The 27682-nt window shown below is 36.9% G+C and overlaps 2 protein-coding genes across 2 annotated transcripts in view; one reads left to right on the forward strand and one right to left on the reverse strand.

Annotated features, from left to right (window-relative positions):
- The window catches only part of LOC140171486 (uncharacterized), a 67290-nt gene extending 64366 nt beyond the window's left edge, over window positions 1–2924 (reverse strand). The window contains exon 1 of the mRNA XM_072194755.1: window positions 2868–2924. Within this exon, the coding sequence (XP_072050856.1) occupies window positions 2868–2876 (9 nt within the window). The 5' untranslated portion in view covers window positions 2877–2924. The remainder of the gene's footprint in view (window positions 1–2867) is intronic.
- Window positions 2925–10344: 7420 nt separating this feature from the next.
- LOC140171480 (centlein-like) overlaps window positions 10345–27682 on the forward strand; it is a 47334-nt gene continuing 29996 nt past the window's right edge. Inside the window, exons 1-8 of the mRNA XM_072194749.1 lie at window positions 10345–10410; window positions 13993–14069; window positions 15155–15222; window positions 17323–17411; window positions 24350–24434; window positions 25638–25681; window positions 26297–26402; window positions 27022–27103. Of these exons, the coding sequence (XP_072050850.1) occupies window positions 14057–14069; window positions 15155–15222; window positions 17323–17411; window positions 24350–24434; window positions 25638–25681; window positions 26297–26402; window positions 27022–27103 (487 nt within the window). The 5' untranslated portion in view covers window positions 10345–10410; window positions 13993–14056. The remainder of the gene's footprint in view (window positions 10411–13992; window positions 14070–15154; window positions 15223–17322; window positions 17412–24349; window positions 24435–25637; window positions 25682–26296; window positions 26403–27021; window positions 27104–27682) is intronic.

The raw sequence follows: 27682 nt of genomic DNA on the forward strand, positions 1-27682 counted from the left end.
TGGTTTGTTTTTATTTTCAATTTTAAGTTTCTTCTGTATTTGTGTCAGTCTAAAAATGCACCCTCAGCAAGTATAATAATCGTCATTGGCTTTTAGAAGATTTTCAACATGGGGGGGCTGAAAATTGAAAAATCCTGGGGTGCAGGAGGGGGTTCCCCCCCCCTTGGAGTCAGAAAATTTGGCAAAATATAGTTTATAAACACCCATTTTCCCTCTATTTTATCACAATTTTTTAACTTAACCTAGAATTATTGGGGGGGCAGGGCTTAGACAGCCAGCCATGATGTAGGGAGTGTTTTACACACCCAAATTTGTAAATACACTCACAGTTTTGCCCACATGGCCCATATTTTGTACACAAAACTTAAATTTACACACCCAGGCTTTTGAATTTACACACCCAAGATCGCACTAGATAGTAATTATTGTAATTTTGGTTTGGTGTAATTTTGATGTCGGTTCGACTTTGTTTGTACATGTGTGTTTACATTCCTTGTGTATTTTCATGACAAAATTACTCTCTTTAATTGAATACTAATTCAGAAATTCCCATAAATATGTATATGCTCTTATTTAAAAAAATATTTTCCATTTATAATTTGTAATACCTTTTTATGTTCCTGATTGTGAAAAGATCCTCAAACCTAGTTTCCTTGAGTTTTCCTTTATGATCACATAAATATCTTCTTTTTTCAACAAATAATCCAGTTTATTTTCCTCTCTATTCTTTCAACAGTGATGTGTTACCATGTATGGTTACCTTGCAATGATTGATACAAATACCACAGAAAACATTATATATATTTTGAGGGACCAAGCAAGTACGCAGATTTTTTTGGGGTGCTGATTTTGAAAAAGTGGATAAAAAAAATTATACTGTGGGACTTTTCATACTTTTGTAAAGGGAAGGGGGGATGCAGCCACACCTGAGAGGGACTGACCCAGGTGACCCCTTTACTTTTTTCATTGGGGGGGAGGGAAGCAGGGGTTAAAGGTTCAAATCGGGGGGATCCCACCCCCTACCCCCGCTAGTTACGCCATTGTAAAATAACCTACAAATGTGTAAAAATTTAAAATGTTGCACCAAATGCATGGCTCCATTGGACTTTCACTTTCAACATCCCCCTCAGACACACCCCCCCTGTCATGCAAGTGTGGCAGGCCGATGTTAAACCTTTCACAATTTTTCGTTCATACTTGGATTCATGGATATATTCCCCTGCCCAGTCACTAGGTCCAGCTGAACGAGTTTTCAGTGTTGATCATACATGTAGATTAGAGTTGGGCGACTAAGTCGCCAATAGTCGTCAAATGGAACTATATTTAAATGTTACAAAATCATGTTAAAAGCGCCAGATATCTGCACTAAAACCAACCAAATACTTACATATGAACTGTGAAAATGTGATAAAAACATTAGTCATTGTCTTACCAATAGTAACACTATACAAACAATAATCATAAAGTCTATAAATCATCATTAGATTGGTCTTGTTGACTTTTTATTGTAAATTTGCACCAAACTTTCACCCGCTTTTTTGGTCCAATTCTAACCACAGATAGTCGCGACTATAGTCGTGACTATTTGCTGCCGACTAGGAAAAAAGTGATAGTCGCCCAACTCTAATGTAGATGCTTTTTAGCATAATGTTGTCACATCATGATAATTGCCTCAGTGACAGCCTTGCAAATTTGTTTTACTAGCTAGCAGACTGAGGACAGAGCATCATGGAAAATTGGTGTAATGTCCCCCTCACAAATTTATGAGGTTTTATGGTTTGCTTATAAAACACATGAGCTGAAAGAATTTTCAGTGTTGCTGATTGAATGTGTAGTATAATATGATGACGCTAACAGTTTGTCACACAGTTTATTTTGCACAGTCCCTAAGTTACCTGATCCAGTGTCATGTCACTAGCACTCAGTAGCAGCCAGTCTGCCTCTCAACTCAAAGCGGTATGTTTGACTGCATCACAAGCTATCAGCTGAGAAACCCGATCAGTGTGCCATGGGCTTTGCACTGCATTAGTGCCCATAATGAGATTGAGACATGACCTTTTGAGGCGGTAGGCTTTGAAGTACGTCATGTACTGTGCGACATGTGTGCTGTGTGTGTGACATGACAAGTAACAGACATAGCCAGACAGACACTTTGTGCCAAGTGCTCCACTCAACCACAGCTATTGGAACGTTATATTCCATCACATCATTGCCACACACAGCCCAGGGTCTTGATGATCAGGATGTGCTTGGCAATTCAAGTCCATCTTCCAGCACTGTCAATGCTATGTCACTATTGTCGAGCTAGCAGCAGCATTGCCCCGGAGCATTGCGTTACAAAAATGATAAGTTTGATAAATAAATGAAAATAATCATGGTTCAATCTTCAGTGCTAGAAGTTAGAACAAAAATAAAATGCACGACCTTTTTTGTGTCAATCATGTATTCTATCATCAAAAACTATTAAAATATGACAGCCCAAATTCAGAGTGAATTCATGAATTACTGGTCGGTGCGGTGACAAGATCGAGACGAAATCTCTCTCAAAAAAGATATTTGTAATGATGACAAATACATAAAACACAATATTTAATGGTTTCATGTATGACACAACATTGGTAACCTGATAAAAGTCATATAATGCAAAAAATTGCTTGTCACGCAAAATGTCGCCGTGTTGTTTTTGAAGTCATGTCACCATGTTGTTTACACTGTAAATTACAGACGCAATTCTCATCACTTCTACATCATCAATTCCTTTCATAATGTATAGTTCAATAAATAGACATGTTAAGTAAAAGCAGGCATCATAACACACGTTACAGATTTACATTTAGGGTGGAATTTATCAAGTGAAAATGACTTACCGTCGCCATGGCTGAGCCAAACGTGAGCGATGTGTGTCTTGGGTTGATCTCTGCACAGTCAGTCAGTAGGCCGCATGCAGCGCCAATGTGTACATGACAGACGAAAAACAGAAGGCTGACATTACTATATACTGGGCCGGGTCTTTTGGTGACACTGTACTTAAAGCCACAATGTACGATTTTATGCTTGAAAGCTATGTGCAGTACCCGGGGTGGTGAATTATAGGGGGGGGCCAAGTATTTTTTGGCAGGTCGAAAGGGGGGTCAAGCGTTTTTGGCAGACGGTCGAAAGGGGGGGGGGGGGGAATTTTTGGCACAGATATTTTGGGCACGCGGTTTCTATATTAGCCCTACACCCTAGGAAAACATTAGGAATACGTTCAAATATGCAAAATTCCCTGCTCGCTGCACTCGCATTACATGATAAGACAATTTGGGCCTAAAGTTTTAGATTCGGGTTCCCCAAAATCTACAGTGTAGGCCCGGGGAGGGTAAAGATTTTGGGCTTAAAGGGGGTCACTCAACTTGCAATACTGACCGCACGATCGTTACCAAAATCACGGAAAAAGGGGTAATTTTTAGGGCTTGCCCACGGACAAAATTGTCCGTGAAATTGGAAAAATAGGGATGTTTTATCGCACAAATGTCCACGAAATTGAAAAAAGGGGTTCTTATTATTTTCTCCCGATCCTGTGGATAGCTGGCCAGATAAATAAGGAATAATTTGGTTTCCTACTTCGTACTCATCCCATGATCAATATTGTTCTCGGTTCGTGCATAGCCTTAGCATAGATTCACAGAAATTTTGCAATAGCCAATTTATATGCAAGGGGTACTACATGTACTTGAATTCAGTGATGCCCTGTTAATTACTGAAAAAAACATTCATAAAAGCCTTGTCCTTGAAATGTTGAAATAGGGTCAAAATAGGAAATGTGTCCTCGAAATCTAAAAAATAGGGGTGTTTCAGAGTACCATTTTGTCTTTGTTTTGGAGTAAAAAAGGGGGTAAAATTTCATGATTTGTCCTTGAAATCGACTGCGAAAGGGGGTAATTTGTACTTGTGGTAACGGTCCTACGTGTCCCCCCTGCCAGGGAGTGACCCCACCGGGAGCACGTCAAGGGGTGGGGGCAAAGATTTTTGGCACGGCCAAAGGGGGTGCGATTTTGGCAGACCACTTTGAGAATTCACCACCCCGGGTACACATAATTATTGCACACCCCTAATGAAACTGGTTTTAAAATTAAAATTCTTTTTCAAACCTGAAGTTCATATTTACACATGTCCCAACTTACATCCAAATGGAATCGGCCAAATTTTGTTGTGTTAATAGGTCAACCCCGGGGGGTACTCAAGTTTGGTTTTGCTAGGGACGTGCCGCTGAGATTTTGGAAGTAGACCCATAAATATACCAATTTTTCAAGAAATTTGGACCGCATTGATATTACAAAAGTCAAAATTTTCGGCCGAATTTACCCAAAATTGTCTTAATTTTTACAAAATTTTGGCTAGATTAAGGAAAAATTGGGATGTTTTCCGAAAAAATTGAGAAAATTTTGAAAAAAGGACCCATTCATATATACCAAAATAGGTCAAGGCTGAAAATGCTACCCATGTTTGCGGCACGTCCCCGTATGGTCATTTGTACTGAGTAGGCCTATAATAATTATTATATCACTCATACATAAATTCTAGACAGTTCGACGTTCATTTGTTGATTACCATTTATCATTTTTACCATCACCCTCTCCGTGTGATAGTATACAAATATTAACTGTCTATGATCATGATGAGTGCGATTTCCGGCGAGTGGATTTGAACAATACATCTTTCACCGAGTGATTATATTTCGACCATTACACGAATTTAAGACAGTTAATATTTGTTTTATATCACTCATGCATAAATTCTATTACTAAAATACTATTTAAGGTAAGAAATACATTTTTTCATTAACATAACACCATGTTTTGCCGTGATATACTTCACATTTTGGGGTCCATCCCATAACTAAATAACGGCTTGGCGCAGGCGCACTACGGCAGAGCACTATGATGGTAAAGACTATCACACGGAGAGGGTGATGGTAAAAATGATAAATGGTAATAATAATAGTTATGGGGTGGATCCCAAAATGTGAAGTATATCACGGCAAAACATGGTGTTATGTTGATGAAAAAATGTATTTCTTACCTTGAATAGTATTTTAGTAATAGAATTTATGTATGAGTGATATAAAACAAATATTAACTGTCTTAAATTCGTGTAATGGTCGAAATATAATCACTCGGTGAAAGATGTGTTGTTCCAGTCCATGGTCCATGAACAATCCATCTTTCACCTCATGATTATATTTCGACCATCACACTCATAGACAGTTAATATTTGTATACTATCATAGTGCTCTGCCGTAGTGCGCCTGCGCCAAGCCGTGCGCTGACTCTTGGACTCGCCGATTTAATTATGGGGTGGACCCCAAAATGTGAAGTATATCACGGCAAAACATGGTGTTATGTTGATGAAAAAATGTATTTCCTACCTTAAATAGTATTTTAGTAATAGAATTTATGCATGAGTGATATGAAACAAATATTAACTGTCTTGTGTAATGGTTTCCGGCTCGTGGAATGGAACAATCTTTCACCGAGTGATTATATTTCGACCATCAGTCGTAGACAGTTAATATTTGTATACCATCTAATTTTACTGCTTTTTTTTCCTGCGTAGGAGTAATGGTGAGTGATAGTTAGTATAAGATTACTAAATACCCAAAGTGAAATATAATATGGTATACAATTTTTCTTGAAAGTTGCTACATGAATGTGCTAAAAATTGGCAGAAGATGCATTTAGGGGGAGGGTCATGTCCACGTTTTACATCAAAGCCAAATTGTACGGAAAACAGGTCTACATTTCCGAAAATCCAAATGCCTTTTGCGCCTGGATGCCATTAATTATCGCTGCCCACCCAGTAAATTATTTTCCATTATTTGAGGGCAAAAATAAATTAAATTGCCCACCCAGTAAATTATCCTTATTTACCTCCCTGTTCGAACTGCTGTACATCCCCGGGTCACATCCTGTAGTCAATTCGAGTGCACCCGGCTTTTTGTATAGGGTAGGGAGAGCGGGGAGTGTTCGCCCTAGGGGCAGGTTCGCCCACCCCTTGTTTCTCAGCACTACGGCTATCGGGGAATTTGGTGATGGCTAAATTAGGTGACATAGGTCATTATAAACTTCTCATATTAGCTACGCGACATATAGGGACGTGTTCATCGAACTGCAGCCAAAACAAAAAAATTACACCAAAACGTAATTTTTTCTTGCATTAATAATGTTGTATTATCATTGATACATAAATACATATGGTTTTAATGGAAATCTGTATTCGAAACATGTGGGATTTGTCAAAGATTTAATGCAGTTATAAACTCCTTATTCGATTTGTATTTTGCATACCCTGAAGAAAATGCAAAATGTGCACAAGGGGCACGTTCGCCCTTTTGAGGATGGGGCATGTTCGCCCTATATCTTCCCCGGGCGGACTTACCTCAAACTGGAGGGCGGACCTGCCCCATCAGCGTATTATGCAAAATATTTATAATTATACCATTAAACAAGGTAAAACCACTGAAAAGCGTGTTTTTTGAAGTTATGTGGTATCAGTATTACTCATACCACCGTTTATGTCCTAATCCATAATCTCCCCGAAGTTGTAAACATGATACGTTTAAGCTCACTTTGGACCCCTACATTTTACCCTGACCCGACCCCTGCAACAAATTTAGTGACTCCCCCGAAGATAATGAATGCCCTGTATACTGTTGCTAAATGTTTGAATTTAATATGTTATTGTTATGCAATGTTTAAACCTTTTTGTGTGATTAGGGTGAACTTACCCCACCATATGGGCGAACCTGCCCCAATATGGGGCAAGTTCGCCACTTTGCAAAACTTTTTTGTTTGCTCTATCCTGTTGCTATTGTAAGGCCTATAGTTCTGGGATTGTGGCCGTATATAGCTAAGACATAGGGCTTTCACATGGGCTAATCAGGTCATCCCTAACCTTAAAATTGACATCGCTAGGCTGGTCAGAAAAATATATAGGCCTACTATTATAGGGGCTTATAGGCCTATCCCTTTTTATACATGTTATATGAAAAAAAATGCTCGCTCTTTCTTCTGTACTGATATGGACATTATTGGACAAGATCAAAAACTATTATTGATGAAGCCGAAGAAAAAAAAGGATAAGCTTTTGGGGATGTGCCATCATGCCAGATCACTTTCGGAAGCTGAATTTCTCTATGCCAGGCCTAGCCTTTTTGCTGTTTTTGCTACCCATCAGAACCAATTTTTCACATTAATAACACCCAAAAGCACACACAGATTTACCCTAATTGGGCGCTTTTAAGGTTAGCAACTATTTTAAACTGTTGCGATTTGGTAGTTCACAGCATCTTCCGAATGGTATATAGGCCTATAGTGAGCTTTAGCAAAAATTGCATTAACCAATTCATATAGTGAGCGTGTAGAAGAATTCAAATATCATACTTTTGTAGGTCCGGGTCCTGTGGTTTAAAGTTCTGTTGTAAGGGCTGAAACAATAACACTTTTGTAAAACGTATAACTCATTAAAATTTAAAGCAAGTTTTCAAAGTATATGATGTAGACCTGGGAAGTTTTACAAAACATCAATTTTTCAATAATAGGCCTATATTGATTTACAGTATAGATTTCAATGAATGATAGGGCCTACACTGTAAATCCAAGTTTGTAGGGTTTCTGAAACACTTTTTAAACATTAAATTTTTTATTTACACATAAAGGAGCTTTTAAGTTTAAAAACTTATAGACACCTAACCTAAACACCACAGTAAACACGAAGTAAACACATAAACACAAAGAGTAAACACATGATAGTATTTAGATTTTGCAGTGTGAGTGATGGCCGCGGGTGCGCTTGAAGGAGTATTTCGTGATCCTAGCATCCTCTTTTTATGACATTTTTCAGTACATATCCACGAAAAAAGCATATTCCCAACATTTCAGTTGATTCCGATATTGCGTTTGCGAGTTATGCACGATTATGTGTATTACACTGCTCCTGTTGTAATTTCGAATTAATCTGCAAGAAATATTTTGTACATAAACATTATGTAGCCAGAGGTTTCCAGTGATATAAAAATCTCAACTTTTTTGAGAAAAGTGGGGGATGAGGCTGTGGATCACGAAATGCCCTAATTAATAAGGTAGGCCCTACTGAGCAGCAACAAAAAAAAATCAATTTTCTTTATCTAAATCAGTCCCGGAATTATAAATTCCTCTGACCCCGGGAGTCTGACTATAGTGGAAAATCCACCAATCCAGATAATGGAAAAGGTGCTTTTTTCCTCCGACCATGGAAGTAACTCTTAGGCAGGGCAGTCACTGGGCCCGGTCGGTCACTGGTATTGTTAAATGTTAATTCAATGCATTGAAATCGAATTGAATTGAAATGAATTTTGGGCGATTTTCATTTCAATGCATTGGAATTGAATTGGAATCGAAATGAGTGGGCTTGGGCATGAATTGAATTGGATTGGAATTGAAATCATCGTGAGCAATGAAGAATTGAATTGGATTGGAATTGAAATCATGTTGAGTGATGAAGAATGAAGTGGAATTGAAATGAAATTCAGCTTTGATTTCAATTCAGCATTTCAATTCACAAGCAGATGTCTGTGATTCCAGATCATTCCACCTGTAAAAAGTGCCCTTCCCCCATTCTGAATTCTGATACACTTCCAGGTCTATTCACACAAGAGACACACATTAAAAAGTTAGCATCAATAGTGTTACAAAACATATTGCAACTAAGTATTCTGGAAACCTTTCATTAAAAAATAATAGCATTAAATACACATAAATTTATATTGAAGAAAATTAAAAGTATGATACCATTTCCCATACACAGGTAAAGTTAAACTTTTTGAGACTTTTTTGGAGTTCTTCTTAATCTTTCTTTAGAAGAATATCTACCGTCTCTTTTGTCATGTGGAAAATAGCAGGTTATATGTCCATAAAGACCAATATCTTCTAATATGATGCAAAATTATTCTTAGCATTTCCAATGTTTTAAATGGCTTGATATTATCGATAATGTGAATATGAGATCCCTCCAACTTGCCAAAGATCTAAAACTTTTGGCACTAATCATAAAGCCAAGCTCCTAATTTTTATGCTCAAAGTCATTGTACATTTGAACAAATTTTGAGAAAACCATGAAAGAAAATGCTTATATCAGCTTATATCTTTGACAGCTTTTTTCACACTTTTTCAAAAGTACAGGGATTTTGGGTGTAAAATCTTAGGAGGAGCAGGAGACATGTAGGGCCTATCTATATAGTATCAAAACCTTAATTTTTGACATCTTTGAGGTCAGTGGGGACATAGTCCCATTATCGTACCACACACCTTATTAAGTTTAGAAAATAATGTGCATGGTGGACAAGAAGTTAAGACAAATATTAGGAAGTCAGTCCCCTAAGAACTAAGAAGTTCCAAAGTTTCATAAAATAGGACCCAGATGTCAAGGATCACTCACATTGTTTGAATGTGAAAAGTGAGTTAACATAACAATAAAGTATCTTCTGTTGAAATGCTTTTGTGACAAGTAGTTTAGGCCTACTGGATTTTGACTTTGTGTTGCTGACTCAAGAGTTATAAAATTGGTAGTAAAATTTGAAACATGCACTGCAAAAACAGTGTCTAGATATTAAACACCATTCTATACACCGCACCATCTTGTCCTCGATTTGTAATTATGTCTAAATGCTAAACATTTTGATATTTACAAAAATATTTGATATTACACTTGATGTTTTGAAGTTTGACATTTGTGTTTAGATGTGTTTACAAATCGAGGACAAAAAGTGTTCAATCTCTAGACACAGTTTTTGCAGTGTACCTTTGGTCAACACAAACTGCAACTGTATTGGAATTGGAATTGAATTGGAATTGAAATGAATGCTCAGAATTGAATTGAAATTGATTAGCTGTTAATTTCACTGCATTGAATTGGAATTGAAATGAAATGATTTTGAAATTGAAAAATTGAATTGGAATCGAATTGAATTAATTCTAAAGCAAGGTGGACTGAATTGGAATTGAATAGCAAGACACCAGGTGTAGAAAGAATTGATTTGAATAGAATTGAAATCAATTTTCTGGAGTGAAATAACAATAGTCACTCACTGGGATGTGCTGAGTTTTATGCATGGAATGGTATGAATATTAAATGTTTATCAAAAAGGGAATGCAAAAGCAGTCTAATTGAAACTTGATCCGGACCCATGGATCGACCGTGGCCAGTGGCCAGAGCACGAATTGTCCGCGTGAGGGTGTCAGCCTTGTGTATTCATTTTGCGACAAGCTTTTAGACGTCGTCGCAGTACATGAATATACATCACGATTTGATGTGGTGGAAAGTATGATTGTGAAAATCCTACGCCAAACCAGAATCCGACAGAAGATAGAGCGGTGCATTCAAAACATTGCGAAGGTAAACAATTAATTATTACAGAATTGTAAGCATTTCGTGAAATGATATTGTTTACAGAAGAAACCAATAATATTGTGAAAGAGTCAGTAAATTGCTCTAGCTTGCTACGGGTGTTAAATGTGCGACTTTGCATTTTCATTTGAGTTTCAGTAAGCTTAATTTTAAGCTTACTGAAACTCAACTGAAAAAGTAATAGTTCTGAGTTTTCTTGTCTTGTCTTGTAGGTATACTGTCCCACGCCCCAAAGTCGGAGCTAAGTGGACAGGATCGGTGGTGGCGCGATGAAATTCTGTGTTTACTTGAGGTAGTGCTTGGTAATTGTTGCCTTGAATAGCTTGTTGCTGGTAATATTTGTCGTTTCTTCCGGTAGTGAGTTAAGTTCCAGTTTCTAATAGTGAGTGGGATGAATGAGTTCTTGTAGCAGTCTGTCATGCTACTGTAATGACTGTAGTCGCTCATGATGAATCTAACAGATCTTCTTTGAACAGCTTCCAGTTTGTCAATGAGAATTTGTGTATAAGGATCCCATACGGCTGCACTGTACTCTAATATGGGTCTTATAAGAGTTATGTACGCAAGCAATTTGATGCGCCTACTACATGATTTTAGATTCGACGAACAAAGCCAAGTGTACTGTTTGCCTTAGCAGTAACTCTTGAAATATGCTGGTTCCATTTCAGGTCGTTGGAGATTTCAACACCTAAGTAACTGTGGCAAGATGTTTCCTGTAGTTGGGATCCATTCAATGAATAATTGTACTGAAGTGGAGATCTGGCATGGTTAATTCGCATTACAAAGCATTTTTTCTCGTTAAACCTCATTTGCCATTTATTCTGCCATTCAGTGAGCTTGTTGAGATCCTGTTGTAATTGATCTGCATCAGAAGAATCTGTGATTGTGCGATATAGAATGCGTTAAACGTACACAAGGTACATCCCAAGCATTTGGCAATGTATAAACCAAAATTTTGTGCACATAATTTTAGGCCTATATCAAAATGTATATTTTGGACAAAATTATATACAGCTGTAATAGTTTCTACCCTATGACGTTTTAAAGTTTCTTGAATTATCAAAGTTAGGTAGAGATTCACATCATTTTCATCCTTTTTATAGCATACTACATGTACTAAAATGTATTTTCATGGCATGCCATGTGATTGTGAGCAATATTTGGCAGTGTTTTACTGTGTAAACGCATGGGGGAAAAATTCAACATTCATTTTTATTTTTCATAAATCCCATGTTGTAAAATCTCTTATATCAGGGTGTATTCACAGATGCCTAAATAACCACACACAAGCAATTTGACATCATGAAAGTAAAGCGTATTTTAGCTAAAATGGTTTAAAATTTAGCACAGGTTTCAATGGGAAAATGTCGAATCATGCTATATGGCAAGCCATGGTTAGGTGAACAAACTTTTTGTGATCCAAAAAATTGCAATTGCCAATGCAAATTTTGGCAATAAAATGGCGACATACTTTTGGTCATAACTTTGTAATTATTTAACCTTCATGGTTGAACCATCATTTTTTAAAGAAAATTGTCATCTTTCATTTAATTGCATTTTTATGGAGATATTCTAAAGTTCATAATTTTATGATTCTACCTATCAAAGTGTCCATAAAAAACTGGTCTTATCGATGCATCGCTATTATCTTTGATTTTGTTTCGAGAAATATAGCCAAGAATTTGCTCACCGATAGCTTCACATTCTAGGCTAGCTAGACCATTGCATTCAAAATCTAGTCGCATTCGCTGAAGCATGACACCGTGTAAAGCAATGGAAGTTCAGAAGTAAACACATTATATTAGTGAAGGTAACAGTAAAGGTTTATATTTTATTGAATGCAACATAATAATAACACTTTAATACTGAACAATTCTGAATACTGAATCAACCAGTTTATTGAAAATCGCGAAAGCCTGAGTTAAAAATCGACTACCGTATGTACATATTGCATTTTTAACAGGACTTTGATCAGGGAGTTAGTCCCTAACACACACCAGGAACACACACACTGTCAATCATACTTGTTTATCAATCCAATTTATTAAACATGTTTAACCGCAAGCACAAAGCCTGGAAGTACAAGACGCGCTCATGCATCTAGTACATAAAGCGCCGTATAGTTGTGTACGATGTAGTTATCAATGATAGTGGTACGTGCCCGGAGGATTTAAACCATAACGAGATCTGGGCGACCAATCACAAGCCAGATCCATTTAAAGATGCATTACATCATGGCCAATTTTAGTAGGCCAGAAATCCGACAATCTCATCCATAGACAACCTTGTTAAACATGTTAAAACCGCAATGCAAAGTAAGTAGTCCACTTGGGAAGCCAACAAACAGAGGGAGTACGGTGACTAAAAAGATCAGGTCAGACGTGAAAATCTATCAATTGTGCACACATTAATTAAATCGAGAGTTTTAAGACATAAGAGTATTCACAATGGGCAAGTGGACTACGGAGAAGTCTAGAACAACTACGGTAGGCCTACCCTGAAGTCTTGAAGATCGGGATGATCTGAGCTTTCTTCCACTGGGATAGAACCTTGCATTGCCTTGATTTGATTGATGTATGCTTGAAAGAGAAGGGTCACAGGAGAGATTTCTTCTGCTGTTTACAGGGTCAGAAATTTGCAACCAAGTGCGAGAATCCTTTTGGAATTTTTTTTTTTGCAAGAATCCATGGATTCTCGCCATATCATTTTGTATGATAAATTGAAATATTTACGAGAATCAAGGCTCCCGCTGGACGCGAATTCTTTTGTCCAGACGCATTTTTGTATTGCTGAACGCAATGTTCAACAAATTTCATCAACCCGTTGCATCCAGTTGGATTCAGCCCAAAAATGAGTGATTATAAGCTTACCAACTTCATCATCATAAAAATCGCTAAAATTATGTTGACTGATTACTCCTAATTCTCCTAATAAAGCTTAATTAATATTCATAACCAATAGACCAATCACTCAGTAAACGAGTTATTGACCTTTCACATTTAACCACTCCCATTTTTCAACACTTCTGGGTCACCAGTCAATGAATGAAAATTCTGACGGCAGCGAGACGTGATAAGCTTTCAAACACGAGGGCGGGGCCCAAACTTGGGGGGCGGGGGCCCAAATAGACAATTTTGATAATAATCGTATGGTATTGCATATCGTATGGATTCCAATATCTCTCTTTCCCTCCTCTCCCTCTCTCCCCCTCTCTCTTCTCTCTTTTCCTCTCTCTCCCCTCCTTTTTTCTCTTTTTCCTTGCACTAGGGGCGGGGCCCAAATAGGCAGGGGGGCAATCACCCCCCCGCCCTCCCTCCCCCCCGACAGCTACGCCACTGACAGCTACGCCAGTGACACCCCATGCCTATGGTTATACCTATGTTCACTGGAGAGGCTGCCAGAGGCATAAAACTTGCACCAGTTGCAGCCCTGTTATTAATTTTCAAAGTGAAATTGCTAATACCTAGATACATCTAAATCTAGAAAAAATTAATGAGGTGTCATTGGAACTGGATATAGGTAATAGTAATATTTACTGAGCTCACTATCATTTGTGGTTCATATCTGTAGGCATGGATCTGTACCATCAACTGGTAGATAACAACAGGATGTGATTGAAGAAGATACAAGAGTCATGGCTACAGCTGGTAAGATTTAATGAGTTTTTAAAACTGAACAATTTCAAATATGGTAGGCCCTCAAGACATGTATTTATGCATTATGATTTTGTACAGTTTTTGAATTTGGCTATTAAAAGGGGCTTCTTAGAAATTGTATTTTTACTTCACAAAATGTCAAATTGGTTTTTTTTAATGATGGCTTGTCCTTTAATGGTGATTAAAAAAGAAAAGAAAAACTTCACCAGTTTGTAACTCGATCCATAGCAAGAAAGCCCATGCACAACATACATCAAATGAAAGCTACATAGTTTTTAAAAGAAAGCCAGGACCATGCAAAACATTAATAATTTTTTCAGCAGCCAAAAGCAAACATGTAAAAAATTACTATTCAGAGTCCTTTTTAGCCAACTTCAAAACCTGACTGATTGCATGCAACAGAAAAATCAAGATCAAATGTGCAGCAAGGGTGAAAATAAGAGAGCTTGAACCAGGGGCCACTTCGGCAGAAAAAAGTGGCCCCTGGTTCAGCAAGATTTGAAGAAACCAGGGGCCACTTCCAATTACCAAGGGACCAATAATAATAACATGTTAATAATGCTGGATGGGTTAAATAAGCACTATTTGCTTTAAAATTTGATATTTTTGGTTCACTATCCAGGGGGCAAGTTTTGTGAGAAAAGTGTCCCCTGGTCAACTACAAATGAGATGGAACCAGGGGCCATTGCAGAGTTTCTGGGGGCCAAACGGCTCTGTCTCTTGCTTAATTTCACCCTTGATGTGCAGTGATCTGTGTGACTGAATGACTAACTGAGCAAAATTTGCATCATGTAACCAGATATGATAGTAAATTGAGAACAATGTCCCAAGAATTTGGAACTTCTTTTGTTTCAAACTGCTTACTTGCACACACACATGGTTGACTGGATATTTGTGGCTCTAGATAGCTAATGACTTATTTCCAAGCCTCAAAATAAGCAGATCTGGACCTGGAGCCACACATTTGGGGAAAAACAGCTCCTGGTGTTGAGATTATCTAGTGAACCAGGAGCCATTTTAAAAAAGCTAAGAGTCATTTAAATTATAATGTTTTGCTTATTGTTGTAACATTACAGATGATCCTAGATTTACAAGACTGCAGGCTGAAAACAAAGCCCTTGCTGATGAGCTAGCTCAGTGTCAGGTAGTGTGTGAAATTTGATTAACCCTAACACCCATAAATACCACAAAATACCATGATGAAAACCACTGCGCGTGCGTGAATCCCAGGGTCTGCGATGACGCAATCACCCCAAGTGTTAAATGCTCATGGAATTGCTGCCTGGGGCAGCGTTACCTGTGTAACTACCGGTCCGTGATCGTGTGCTTGGCATGCAGGGGGTCAAAGGTTGAATCCCGGGGGTGCCAAGTGACTTCTTTGTTCATCTTCTCTCCATTTTCGTATCTTCTTTAACTTCCGATATCAAAAAGCAGGGTTCGGTGTTAGGGTTAATGTTTTTGTGATGTTGTGCTAATTTAGCTATAATGCCACTCAAGAATTCACTGTACATGTGCATGATATAAAAACAATGTAAAGGGGTTTTGTGAGTGTGACTATGTGATGTCTAAGATTGCATATGGGGGGGTTGAAAAACACTGATTTTCAGAGGAAAAAACTTTTTTTGGAACAGAATGTCTAACTTATTTAGCGTTATTTTTTCCCCAAAATATTTGTAAATTCAGTTAAAATAGACAACCCACTGCTTTTTACATGTAGGGGAAAGGTACATTGTAGCACTGAAAAAAAAGAAGATTTAAAAAAATGTAGTCCATTGGACATGTATATTACATGTATACAGACAGGTTGAGCTGGGGCAAATTGAAGAAACAAGACTGAAATGAGTGTGGCACTGCCCACCCAGAGATTATGAAATAGTTAAAGAAATTCTTTTTTTTTTTTTTTACTATACAATGTCTATCTTGTTCACTTCAGACTTGCAGGATTAGAAATGGCAGTGTATGACTGTTTTTCGATTTGATCTCCTACAAATTACCATATTTTTCTGTTAAATAGTTTTTATGATCAATGAAATATGCCGGATCAAAGGATTTACACAGCAGTTGAGAAGGTCTAGAGTATTATTGCAATGATTTTTGTTATACAGGGTGTAACAATAAAATTTATACAATTGCATTTTGACTTCTCCGAAAAAAACCAAATGAGTTATGGCACAAATGTTATATGCAATACAATCAGTAATATCTTGGCTAAAAGAAGACGTTTAGTTGGTTCCTTTACTAGCTTGGGTTCAAAAGTTATGTCCGATTAATTAAATCGTCCAGAAAGCGTGTTGGGCCACTTTTGCCATGTTTGCGCATATCAAGTTTGAACCGCGTGAGATACGCTTTTTATCGTGCATCAAACATCAAAGAACTGACACAAAAGAATTATAAGTGCTGTTTCTTCATATAATTAACATGAACTTAATAATAATATGATATTTCTTTAAAATCTATAAATGAAGTCATGAAATTTCTTTCAAATAATCTTATAAATAAAGTAATTTCTCATATCCCTGAGATATCATCGGTAAAACTGAGAACGGTTTTTGCATCCATAAGATTAAGAACAAAACAATCAAATTTTGAAATTAAGTTCAACTATTCTGGGGCGACCACTATTGCCAGCATTCTGTTAACAAATTCTAGATACTTCTCATAGTTATATGTAGTTGTATGCCTTGATGGAAGACGTGAGTTTGGAAAATGAGCTATAAACAATCGTATGGTTTCTGCTTGGCTCCATGTGATACCGAATGTCACAACCATAAAAATACGCTCTTCCAACGGAGAATTGGGGTTGAAGTTGTTGAGCTGCAGCCACGATTTCTAGCAAATGAGGTTGTTATGTCAGTGCTTAGTTGTGACTTTCATAAAATGTATCATTTCTACCACTTCGAATACCCCATTGTTTAAAACTATATACTACCATAAGAGCACCGTCCAACTGGTCCATGGTTCAACTCTATTCAGTCACTTTTGTAACACTTAGACAAAAGTGGCCCAAGCGGTTTTAAGACTAGGTTACATAATTGGCCATATCTTCACTTGTATACCATCGATTTTATTCAAACAAAGCATATCTGGTGGCTAAAGAAATTATCTTGATAGACATATAAATATTAAACCAAACAATAAGCGGCATATCTGTGTCATTCAATTTTCAAAATTGTACACATTTTATTGTTACACCCTGTATACAGCAGCCCCATTTAATATTTAAAATGTTTGCTTTATATTGCAGGCAGACAAAGAGTTTGTTTGGACTCTATGGAAGAGACTTCAAGTTGCCAATCCTGATGTGACTCAGGCTATCAGTCTTGTGGTACAGAGGTAGGTTTACTTTTATTGTACATGCCTTTTACTCTTAACAAGAGAAATTTAATGGCATTATTTTTTTTGTTGCAAGTTTTATAGCAGGTATGATATTTTACTAATTGCTATTTGCAATCTATCAGGTAGTAATGGTGTCAATCTGAAATGGATTGCTAGTTAGTTCATGCATTAATTTCATTTGGCTGTGAGCAAGTCGACTACAAAGTTTCTCCATGTACTATGATTTGAAGCCAAAGCAGCAATGGCATCTGGCAGTAAAAAAATTGTTGAAGTCCCCCAACAGTTTTTGCACATAAGACAAGTAGGATGTTCTTTGCCTTCCAGGTTTTCTTTTACCATGCAATGGGTGTAAAGAGCATAGCCTCGGCACTTCATTGTGTGACCCTTAAGGGTATCCGTAGGGAGAACACTAAGTGATACGGCCAGGTCGGACCAGGTGCATGTTTGTTCGCGGTCTACAGGTGTAACTAGGTTATTGTATATTCTATAATTTTCCTGGTGTGTTAACTGTGATTACATCTAGACACCAGTTTATTTTTTATTTGAACGGGACCCTAATTTAATGAGAAAACGCCGAAAAAGAGAGGCCCGGCAAAAGCCGATTTGCAGACAATTTTGACGCTACAGACAGCTCGTATTCCATATAACAACTACGGAAACCAATCAGTGCCAGAAGTGTTGATTTATATTTCATCCACTTAGGTTTGGCTTAACCCACTAAAAGGCAAAACTTTAAGGCTCATCATTTTAATTATAAATGTAGTGTGTGTGTAAAAGTATATTTCTCAAAATGGAGGAGAGCGCCTAGCGCCTATGACTATTGCCCGTTCTGTCTACATGGTCTATGATAATTGTTTTCTTACCGAAATATATTCACTTAACACAGACCACGGTTGCCAAACAAATGAGGGCAAACCGTTGGTTTCTATGAGATAAAAAACTACCAGAAGTCGCGTAAGCCAATGTTGAGAAGTCATGCAATATTTTTCTTAACCATCAATTGGTGTCTATAGGACAGGAAATTGTCGCGAGGAAAATCTTCAAAACTCATCCTATTGACCTAGGCCTATTACTTCGCGGGTTTGGCAACCCTGCAATATATACAGTTATATAACATCGCACCGCATTGTGAGGTGAACAAACTGAATGTTGACATTGTATTCAGGATTTAAAACAAGAACTGTCTTTAAACAGACAATGCGGTTGGTATAAAACATAGCGTGTGATATCATGATATCATCTTCAAAATCTAAAACAAAAGTAAAGAAATAATTTAGGGTAAATAAATAAACAGCGTACAGCAGGTGCTATCTTGTCAATAATGATAAGAGGAACATGAAAAAACCCAGCAGAGAGCATGCACCCCAGTAAAGAGTTAAATAAAGCAAGGAAAAATCATAATGTGCAGAAGGCCTACTTTTCGGATGATATTCACAGAAACAAAAATAAAGAACTAAAGATCTAAAAACAAAAGTAAAGAAAATGAGGGCGAAATAAATAAACAGCGTACAGCATGTGCTGACTTGTCAATAACGATAAGAGGAGCATGTACCTCAATAAAGAGTTTAAAACAAGGAAAATCATAATGTGCAGAGGCCTACTTTTGGATGATATTCACTGAAACAGAAAAAAAGAAATAAGTTTAAAGAATTATATATTTTAAGATTAGATAATGAACAATCATACATAAAAATGTGACATGTGTCTGATGATATTTATACACTTCGAGCAAAAAATAAAGAACTACTTAACACGCGACATAAATAAATCAAATAATTTTCATTTTTTGAAATTCACGATATAATGCAAATTAAATTATAAGAATTACGGGCCCTGGAAGAAACCTGCCTCCAGTCCAAAATCAAAACCATAAAGGGGTAAATTATAAAAGAAAATATCCAAAATATGTCTCACCTTGTGAAACTAATTTAAAGCGAATCTTGATACAAAACAAAAACACTACTTTCTTCAACATGTCTAAGGAAAGTATACGTGTTTCACAAAATATACCACTTATATATTCTGAATTAGAATAGTAGTATAGCTATATATGGTCATGTTGAACACTTTAGTTTGATTCCGTGAAATCGAACCGCACGAATATCCTCTCGGATCTCTCATGCCAGTGTGCATACATTATTATGCAACATAGAATCCGAACTTGGATCCATGTCTCGGTTATCCAAATTAAGAAACCGAATACTACTCATATCTCTCAAAACTTAGTAGTATTACTTCAGACATGCATATAAAATTGTCTTTATTAAAATAAAATTATAAGAATTACGGGCCCTGGAAGAAACCTGCCTCCAGTCCAAAATCAAAACCATTGTCAGTACATTGCAGTCACTCTTCATCAAGTGTTGACAAAGACAACAGTGGTTGTTGAAACGTACACAGTAAGTGCATTTTCTTGGATCAGATACTACGAACTCTGGTTTACTAGTTTACTCTACCGATCCTGATGAATTTGTTCAATCAACAACGATATCTGGGGGACCAATCACAAGCCAGATTCATTTAAAGATGCATTACATCATGACCAATTTTAGTTAGGCCAGAAATTGGCCTAACTCTCCATAGAATCCTGTGTTAAAAATGTTATCCCAATCCAAAGTCAGTAGTCCACTTGGGAAGCTAACAAACAGAGGGATACGGTGACTGAAAAGATTAGATGTGAAAATCTATCAATTGTGCACAAATAATAATCAAGAGTTTTAAGCTTAAATGCAATAGCCAGAAGCACAATTGGCAAGTGGAGTACGGAGAAGTCTAGCTACACCCTGGAAAGAAAAAAAACAGTATTTGAAACGAGGAAATGTGCAATATGACTTAATGTAATACATTAGAAAAGGCTTAAAAGGCAACTATTAGGCCCTGATTCATATTTAATCCTCATTTAGGCCTGTAAATTAGATTGTCTGTGTAAATTTAGCAGGATCCGACTTTTTATGACGACTTTCAAAATGTGTTACATTTCAGAAACACCAAGCTGTTTGTGAGGTGGCGTTAGCTGTATGGGTTATAGGTTGAACTTTTTACAATATTTCTGGAAAAAAAATCCTGAAATCCATATATATTAATTTTTACAATGGATGTCGTCATCTGACCTTCTGCTTGCAGAAAGGGAAGTTTTGAAGAACTGAGTTGTTTTCCGGCCCCTGTCTGTACAGAAAGTCAGTGGGGGTTATTTACTGGTGTGCACCCTAAAAGGCCCTTGTCATAACCAATGGTGGCGGCATGATTTTTCCCGTGCATGAGGGTTTAGGCCAAATTAAATTATATGTCTAAACTTGTGGTTGCATGTGTAAAACATGGTCTTTTTTTAACGCATTTTTGGGGTAGGCCTATTGAAATGATATTTTTTTGGCTTGCACAATCATGGTAAAGATCCATGTCATACATAAGAGATTATAGGACATACAATACTTGGTAGGCCTAATGATAATGCGTAAACTTTGTACCTGTTAGGGAACTGAAATCAGACTGAAAACACAAACGTCATGGGAGGCTCTGTCTCACCAGTTGCATTTACAAGGCCCTTGTTATAACCAGTGGTGGCGGATGATTTTTTTTCTGGGGGAAGGGTCACACAAGGTTCTGAACAGAAACGTCACATACGGACCAACCCACACTACCAAGAACCGCGAATGCCGAGAACCGCGAAAGCCGAGAACCGCTCTAGTTTCCTGTGTCCTCAGGATATGTCCCAGAAATCGTAGTTGTTGTGACTTGACAATAGTTGATAAGAGGCTCAGTGTTGGTGACTGTATAGATCCTTTCATTACTGACATGGTCAGTGCACTTGATGTTCAGCATTATTCTGTAACAACTTCAAGATGTACCAAAAGCGTTGATCATATTTTCCGTGTCAGTAGATATCACCCTGGACTCACCCAGGCTAGTTAGCAGTAGTTCAAAACTTCATCCTTTAACACAAGGTGCATGATTTCTTAAAATGGAATTATACAATATATATATAGTTTGCACTAATAACACATGTACTTAAGGAGGCACACAGGATCACTAATTATCCATTATTATTCACCTCATAACTCGAAAACTATTTATGTAAAGTATATAAAAGTATACATTTTTTGAACGGAAATGAGCTCATAAATCCATTTAAAATGTCAGTTTTGGGTCAAAAAGTACAATTTTCGAGAAAATCCCAAAAAACGGCTTTTTTGACCAAAAATTTTGGTCCGCCATAAAAAATTATTTGAAAATCAAAACTGTAAAACATGAATTTTATTAATTTAGACAAATAAGTCTAGAAAGTGTTTTTTTATTTTTTTGAAATTTTGCTTAGTTTTTAAAATATAGGCAAAAAATCAGTAAAAAGCGTGTGACCCGTGTTCAAATTTTTTGAATCATGGGTGATAAAAAAATTCTAGGCCCTAATTAAAAAAAATGAAAAAACGCTATCTAGATTTTGGCCATATCTAAACGTTGACTTAAAAACTTACCTCAGTGATGCTTCATTTAGACGCTATGGCGGACCAAAATGGTTAAAAGTGGTCAAAAGTGAACTTGCGAAAATCGCGATTTAGAAAAATACAGCGGATTTTAGGTCCATTTTTGAAGATTATTCCATAAGTATATAATCCGGTGACTTGTGACGTTTGGTCAAGTTAGAAAATGAGAAGGGGCGTCCAACTGCAGCAGATTGGCATTTTTTTGGTGATTTAGAAGGTAAAATATACAATATGACAAAATTATCCGTGCACATTCGGCAGATGTTTATCCACATGGTGTGGCCATTTTATTTACTGCAGTCTTGTTTCCATGGTGCAGCAGAGCTTCCGGCAAGGCCGCGGCGTCGCGTCGGCGTTTGAGGAGCGTCAGGGCGCGCGGACAGACAGACAGGTTACGCGCATAAGTTGCACAGTGCATGGTCGTGTTGCCGCGAACGAAACTATGATTATTTAAGCACAATTTTGTCCTGTTCCGTATAAAAAAAAGATCATGCTCTGTATTAAAATTTGCGGACATCAGAACATTAAAAGTAGCATAGAATAACTGACAAGCAATTATTTTAGCAGATAATCATGAAGTTTTATGAAATGAAGAATAAATTGAGACATAATCATGATAATTGCGATTTCTGTTTTGTACTAATTTTCATAATTTTGCTTTAAAAATGCAATGTTTTTTTATTTATCGTTTTTGGTGATTTTCTTTTTCTTTTTTTTTTTTTTTTGGTGTTGACAAATATTGCATTTTTATGTTCATTGTCCTTTTCTGAACCGCAAACATAATGTTGTCACTACTCGTTGCTTTTTCTTTTTAGTTGGTGCTTGAGAGGCACCACAGCGGCCCGTCCGCGCCAAAGATAGGCTAGGCTAGGCCTACACCACAGGAATCCCAAGTAAAATTTTTAAAATTTTCAATATTCCGTTTTTGTTATTTTAATTGTTTGTTGTTATCATATTTTATTTTTAACTTTTTACGGAATATCAAACACGTACAAAAGTCATAGGCCTATTATAGGCCTAAAGCCACAATAAAGTTGTAAAATATTTTGTACCGCATAAAAAGCGAATAAAATACAACAACAACAACAACAAAAAGTGTGTCTGTTGTTTTCAATCAAATAAACGTGTAAAAAGTGGGGTAAAAGTTGTAATATGTCTTGAATAAACTTCTTGTAAAACGGACAAAAAGTAGGCCTATATATAATGTTAAACGGGCAAAACACGGAGAGGTCACAAGAAAACTGAAAAACACGGAAATTTACATAGCCTAACAAAACCGAATTTCAAAAGTAGAAAACGGAACACTTATGGCTTTAAATTAGATTGTAGTTTATGCAGTAGGCCTACCGTATATAGGCATCATGCTATAAAGAGCGTTTTAAAACACTGCATGAAAACATTCACGAAAAATGCTTTAAAGCAGTTTACCTTTTAAAGTATGCAGAAAACATTATAAGCGTGAAAGTTGAAAGCCAGACAAACATTGCAAATAAAAAGGAATTCGCCAAAAATTCGCAAAAAGTGTTGTAAAACCAAAAGCTTTTATCGCAATCATGGTATATGGTAGACCTAATAGGCCTACTAATGGAAATGTAGTTAAAATGGGTTATGAAAAAAGCGTGAATTTGCGTTTTCGATTATATTTCTCGCTTGAAATTATTATTTAGCATTAAAACATTCATGAAAATGCTTTCATAAGCGCGTGCTTGCTATGCCGATTTCAAATGTCGACATTTTTGACATAGAGTTGTAGGCCCATGCCTAGATGGTCGATATGATGTATTGAAATGTCAGCGTTTGACATTGCGTTAATGGTCAATCAGGAGTAGAGAACGTTTGAAAGCGAATCTTAAATCCGTGTTTTAATAACACTTTGAAACATTATTCAGGGCCTTAGTACGGTATCTAATATAGGCCTACCGGTAGTAACTGCTTGCCTATTTTTTATGGTCTTCAAAATTTTTGGCGAAATTTATCGAGTAGGCCTACTGATTCTGGGACGGGGACGGTGGTGGTCTGTCGGCCCGCAGTTTAACAATGCAATGGTGCAAGCTTTACCTACCTTGGAAGAGATCAATACGATAAAATACGGTAGTGATCGCGATTGGCGACTCCAGCGCCTCAATCAGTAATCACCTCGCCCATCCAGTTTACCATGTGCATGATGTGTGCGTGTCTTTGCTAGCTGTACGCCACAGTACGCGTTACGAGAACGCGATCTATTGCGGGAAAACAATGATTTATTTGCTTTTGCATTTTGACGAATTTTTAATGAAAAAGGGTCTTTAAAATAGCTTTTCTTATGGTTCAAATTTTAAGATTTCTTTAAAATCTATTAATGACAAGATAAAATACGGTTTGAAGATGACATTAGTGATGAAAACTCAATTTTGGCCATGTAACACTTCAGTGATCCTGTGTGCATCCTTAACATACTTTTTTACATTGTATATCCAGGGAAAAGGAAAAAGCAGAACTGAAGGATAGAAAAATTCTAGAAATACTACATGTGAAAGATGGACGGATTGTTGAGTTGGAACAGGTATGCAGGCCTATAATACTGAAATTCAATGTCATGTATAAAACATATCATTATCTTCAGAAAGTTACATATATTTGCAGGATGTAGAATGATTTGGATATCCTTTGCATAACCTAAAAATGTGATCCCTGCCCTTACCAAGGTACCTGCCATTACCCATGTAACTTTATTGCAACCATAACCTTCACTCTAACTTTGACCGACCATTATTGTGACCCTAATCCTAGTTATAATGGTAGGCTAACTATAATTGTTTCAACCATGGAAGAAAGAGATAAGAAGGAACCACAACAACTTTGATCGGCCAAGTTGTAATCCGCTTATTTATTGATGCATGAAAAGAAAAGCTATCAATGGTACTTCCTTTCATGTACGGCCCATTTACCGCGATTGATGCTTGGCGAAATCATTACTGGAAAAAAACTATAACAAACCCATCCACGAACAAACAAAACGCTACCCGGAAGTAAGATTCTGGAATTTCCCTGATGCTCTGAGCATGCATAGTAGCTTTGTTTTGGGGTCTACAGTCGAACTGTTTTCTCGATTGTGTTGTGTAGAAAATGTGCTTTAAAACATTGAGTTTTGTCTTTATCAAATAAGGTAAGATTTGGTGACATCATTGCGTAAATTTTCTATGAAAAATAGATGTATGTGTATAATCGTAACTAGCTAACTTGTTTCATTGCCAGACTGCCAACTCTGAGAAAAAGTCATCAAAGTTCGGGAAAATTGGGCAAAATGGAAGAAAGAGATGTAGGTCGCCATTTTGTTGTCAAGTCAAACCTTCCCAGCATGCAACAAAAGTGTTTTTCGGAAAATTATCCTAATCGATTTGATCAAGCACGGAAATTACCGATGATGACCGATGATGACGTCACTAGAGAAAATCATGTAGTGTGCTTGCACGGAAGGTCATTAGTTCAAATCATCCTCAGACACACTCCAGGAGACATGCACATGCATGGAGTACAATACCAATCACCTATTTAACGGGTAGTATTGACCAAAGTAAATCCTACTTGAGAACTCATGAATAACAATGTCAATTAAATGTCGGTAAAGGGAGTGGACAAAGTGAAGGCGTTCGTTTTGGTTCCTTCTTATCTCTTTCTAAATTTTGAAATACTGGTAATTCAACAGACTTAGTGAGCCGCTTGCATCATGCTGCATTTGTATGATATTCTATTTCATTTCTGTCAGGTATTATCACAACATCAAGATGAAGTCAAAGCCCTTGTTGCAAGGTAAGAGAACTTGAATGGTGCTTTAGGGGGAATTGGGGAACAAAATGATTAGTGCGTAGAGACCTGGTGGGTTTGGCATATAGTCCATTAATCTAATCTTGTTTTGTTTAAATATGAGATTTTGGAAGAGAAAATCTTTGAAGTTGCAGCGAGCAGTGCAGCACAGTGGTATAAGGTCAGTCACTGTACGTAGTAAAAAAAATTCTTGGGTTAAAAGAAGACTGAGGTAAAATCAGTACTTCTCTCCACTACATGTATTGAATAATGGAGCAGATACAGTGGATGACAAAGAACTCACAGCCAGTTCCGATCAGGATATTGCATATTTGTAAACCCTGCATGGCAGAACAGTATCTGAACACTGGATAATATCAAGTTGATTTAAATTAAAATCTAGTCAACTGGACTTACTATTTATTGACTGGCGACGTTTCACATCCTATCCTGGATGCTTTCTCAAGCCGTCTGATTTTTTGGCGGCGATTGGTCAGTGACCCATGACGGGGTCACAGAACACTGGATAATTCACCCAGGTTATTAAGAAAAAGACCAATTTTGCAATGCCCATTTTTGTTAAATAAAATGTTCATTTGCAAATTGCAATATCTTTTACAGAAAACTTGAAGTTGATGATGAGAAGGCAGCGTTGCTGGAAGAAAACCAACTACTCAAACAACAAAATGATCATCTCAAACAACAAAATGATCATCTCAAAAACAAGGTGTGTATAACACTGCACAGTTGAAAATTCTGTCATGAAATTTGCTTTACATTTGATTATTGGAATCATGCACATGCACACGTGGCAATGAGCATTGTCGATAGGGGATGGTAGCAAGTACTGTTTCCTGTTGTAGGCAAATTTAGGCAGACCCATGAATTTGGGAAATGTCTCCAACATTATCCTCCCTCTGTAAGGACAAAGCCAAGTTTATAAATATATTGCTTCAAACTATTATCACTGAACATTAGTTTCTACCCGACTACTTCTACAGTGTAAAAAACGAGAGTAGTGAAACAAGTGGAATGCTGCAAAATTCAATTCAAATGGAATTCATTTACAGTTTATTCAACCCAGTCTATTTCAATTCAGTTCAATTCATTGGTAAATGACGAGTATACGAGTGCCTTTAATTATACAAGCGTTGTTCAAATAAAATTATTATCATTATTCTTGAGTTTTAGGCCTTGTTTGCAGGAACTTGGCTCAGGTAACTGGGGTGGAGACCACCCTTCCGAGACCGAGACCACTAAGTTCTAAGATGGTTATGGAATACCTTTGATACTTCCTCCTATTTACTCTGTAAACTTTTGTTAAATCTTGTTTTATTTTGATCTAGGTGGAAAGCACTGTCCTAAGATTGGGTAGTACAGAATCTGTCAACAAGCAACTTATTGACAAGTTTTCACAGGAAAAGAAAGGTATGTGTGGTTTTTAGATAGAAAGATATGCTTGGGAAAACTAACATAATACACCTAAGATTTCAGTCTTTAGCTCATCCAACTGCACCACACAAAAGTTATGGAATTGCTGGTGAATCTTTACTAGTGTCATGTTTGTTATCTTGTCCCAAAAAATATTATAAATTAAGAAGACAGCCTGTTTATGCTTAATCCTGGCAGATCATGAGATTAATAGAGGTGGATCAATTTTTCAAAATAAATTTAATATACTCTTGCCAATCATCATTTTGGTTAGCATGGAGTATGAAATTCTAATGCCAAGATTTATCTCATAACAAAATGAAATTTTTTGTTACAGCCTGACTTTAATTTGCAGATTAAAATTAGAAAAATGATAAACACAATATACTTGTACTACATACATACCAAGTAAGGCTGGCATTTTCGGTCGGGTAAGTGGTACCACCGAGATTACATTACCCGGTAGGAAATACCCTCCCGGTACCGAAATTCAAAAAAAAAAAAAAATTTAAAATTTTTTTTTTTAAGTTTTTATTTTTCGGTTTTGTAGTGTCCCTGGACCTAGACCTAAATGCT

Source organism: Amphiura filiformis, chromosome 15 (assembly GCF_039555335.1).
Source record: "Amphiura filiformis chromosome 15, Afil_fr2py, whole genome shotgun sequence".
Taxonomy (NCBI): Eukaryota; Metazoa; Echinodermata; class Ophiuroidea; order Amphilepidida; family Amphiuridae; genus Amphiura; species Amphiura filiformis.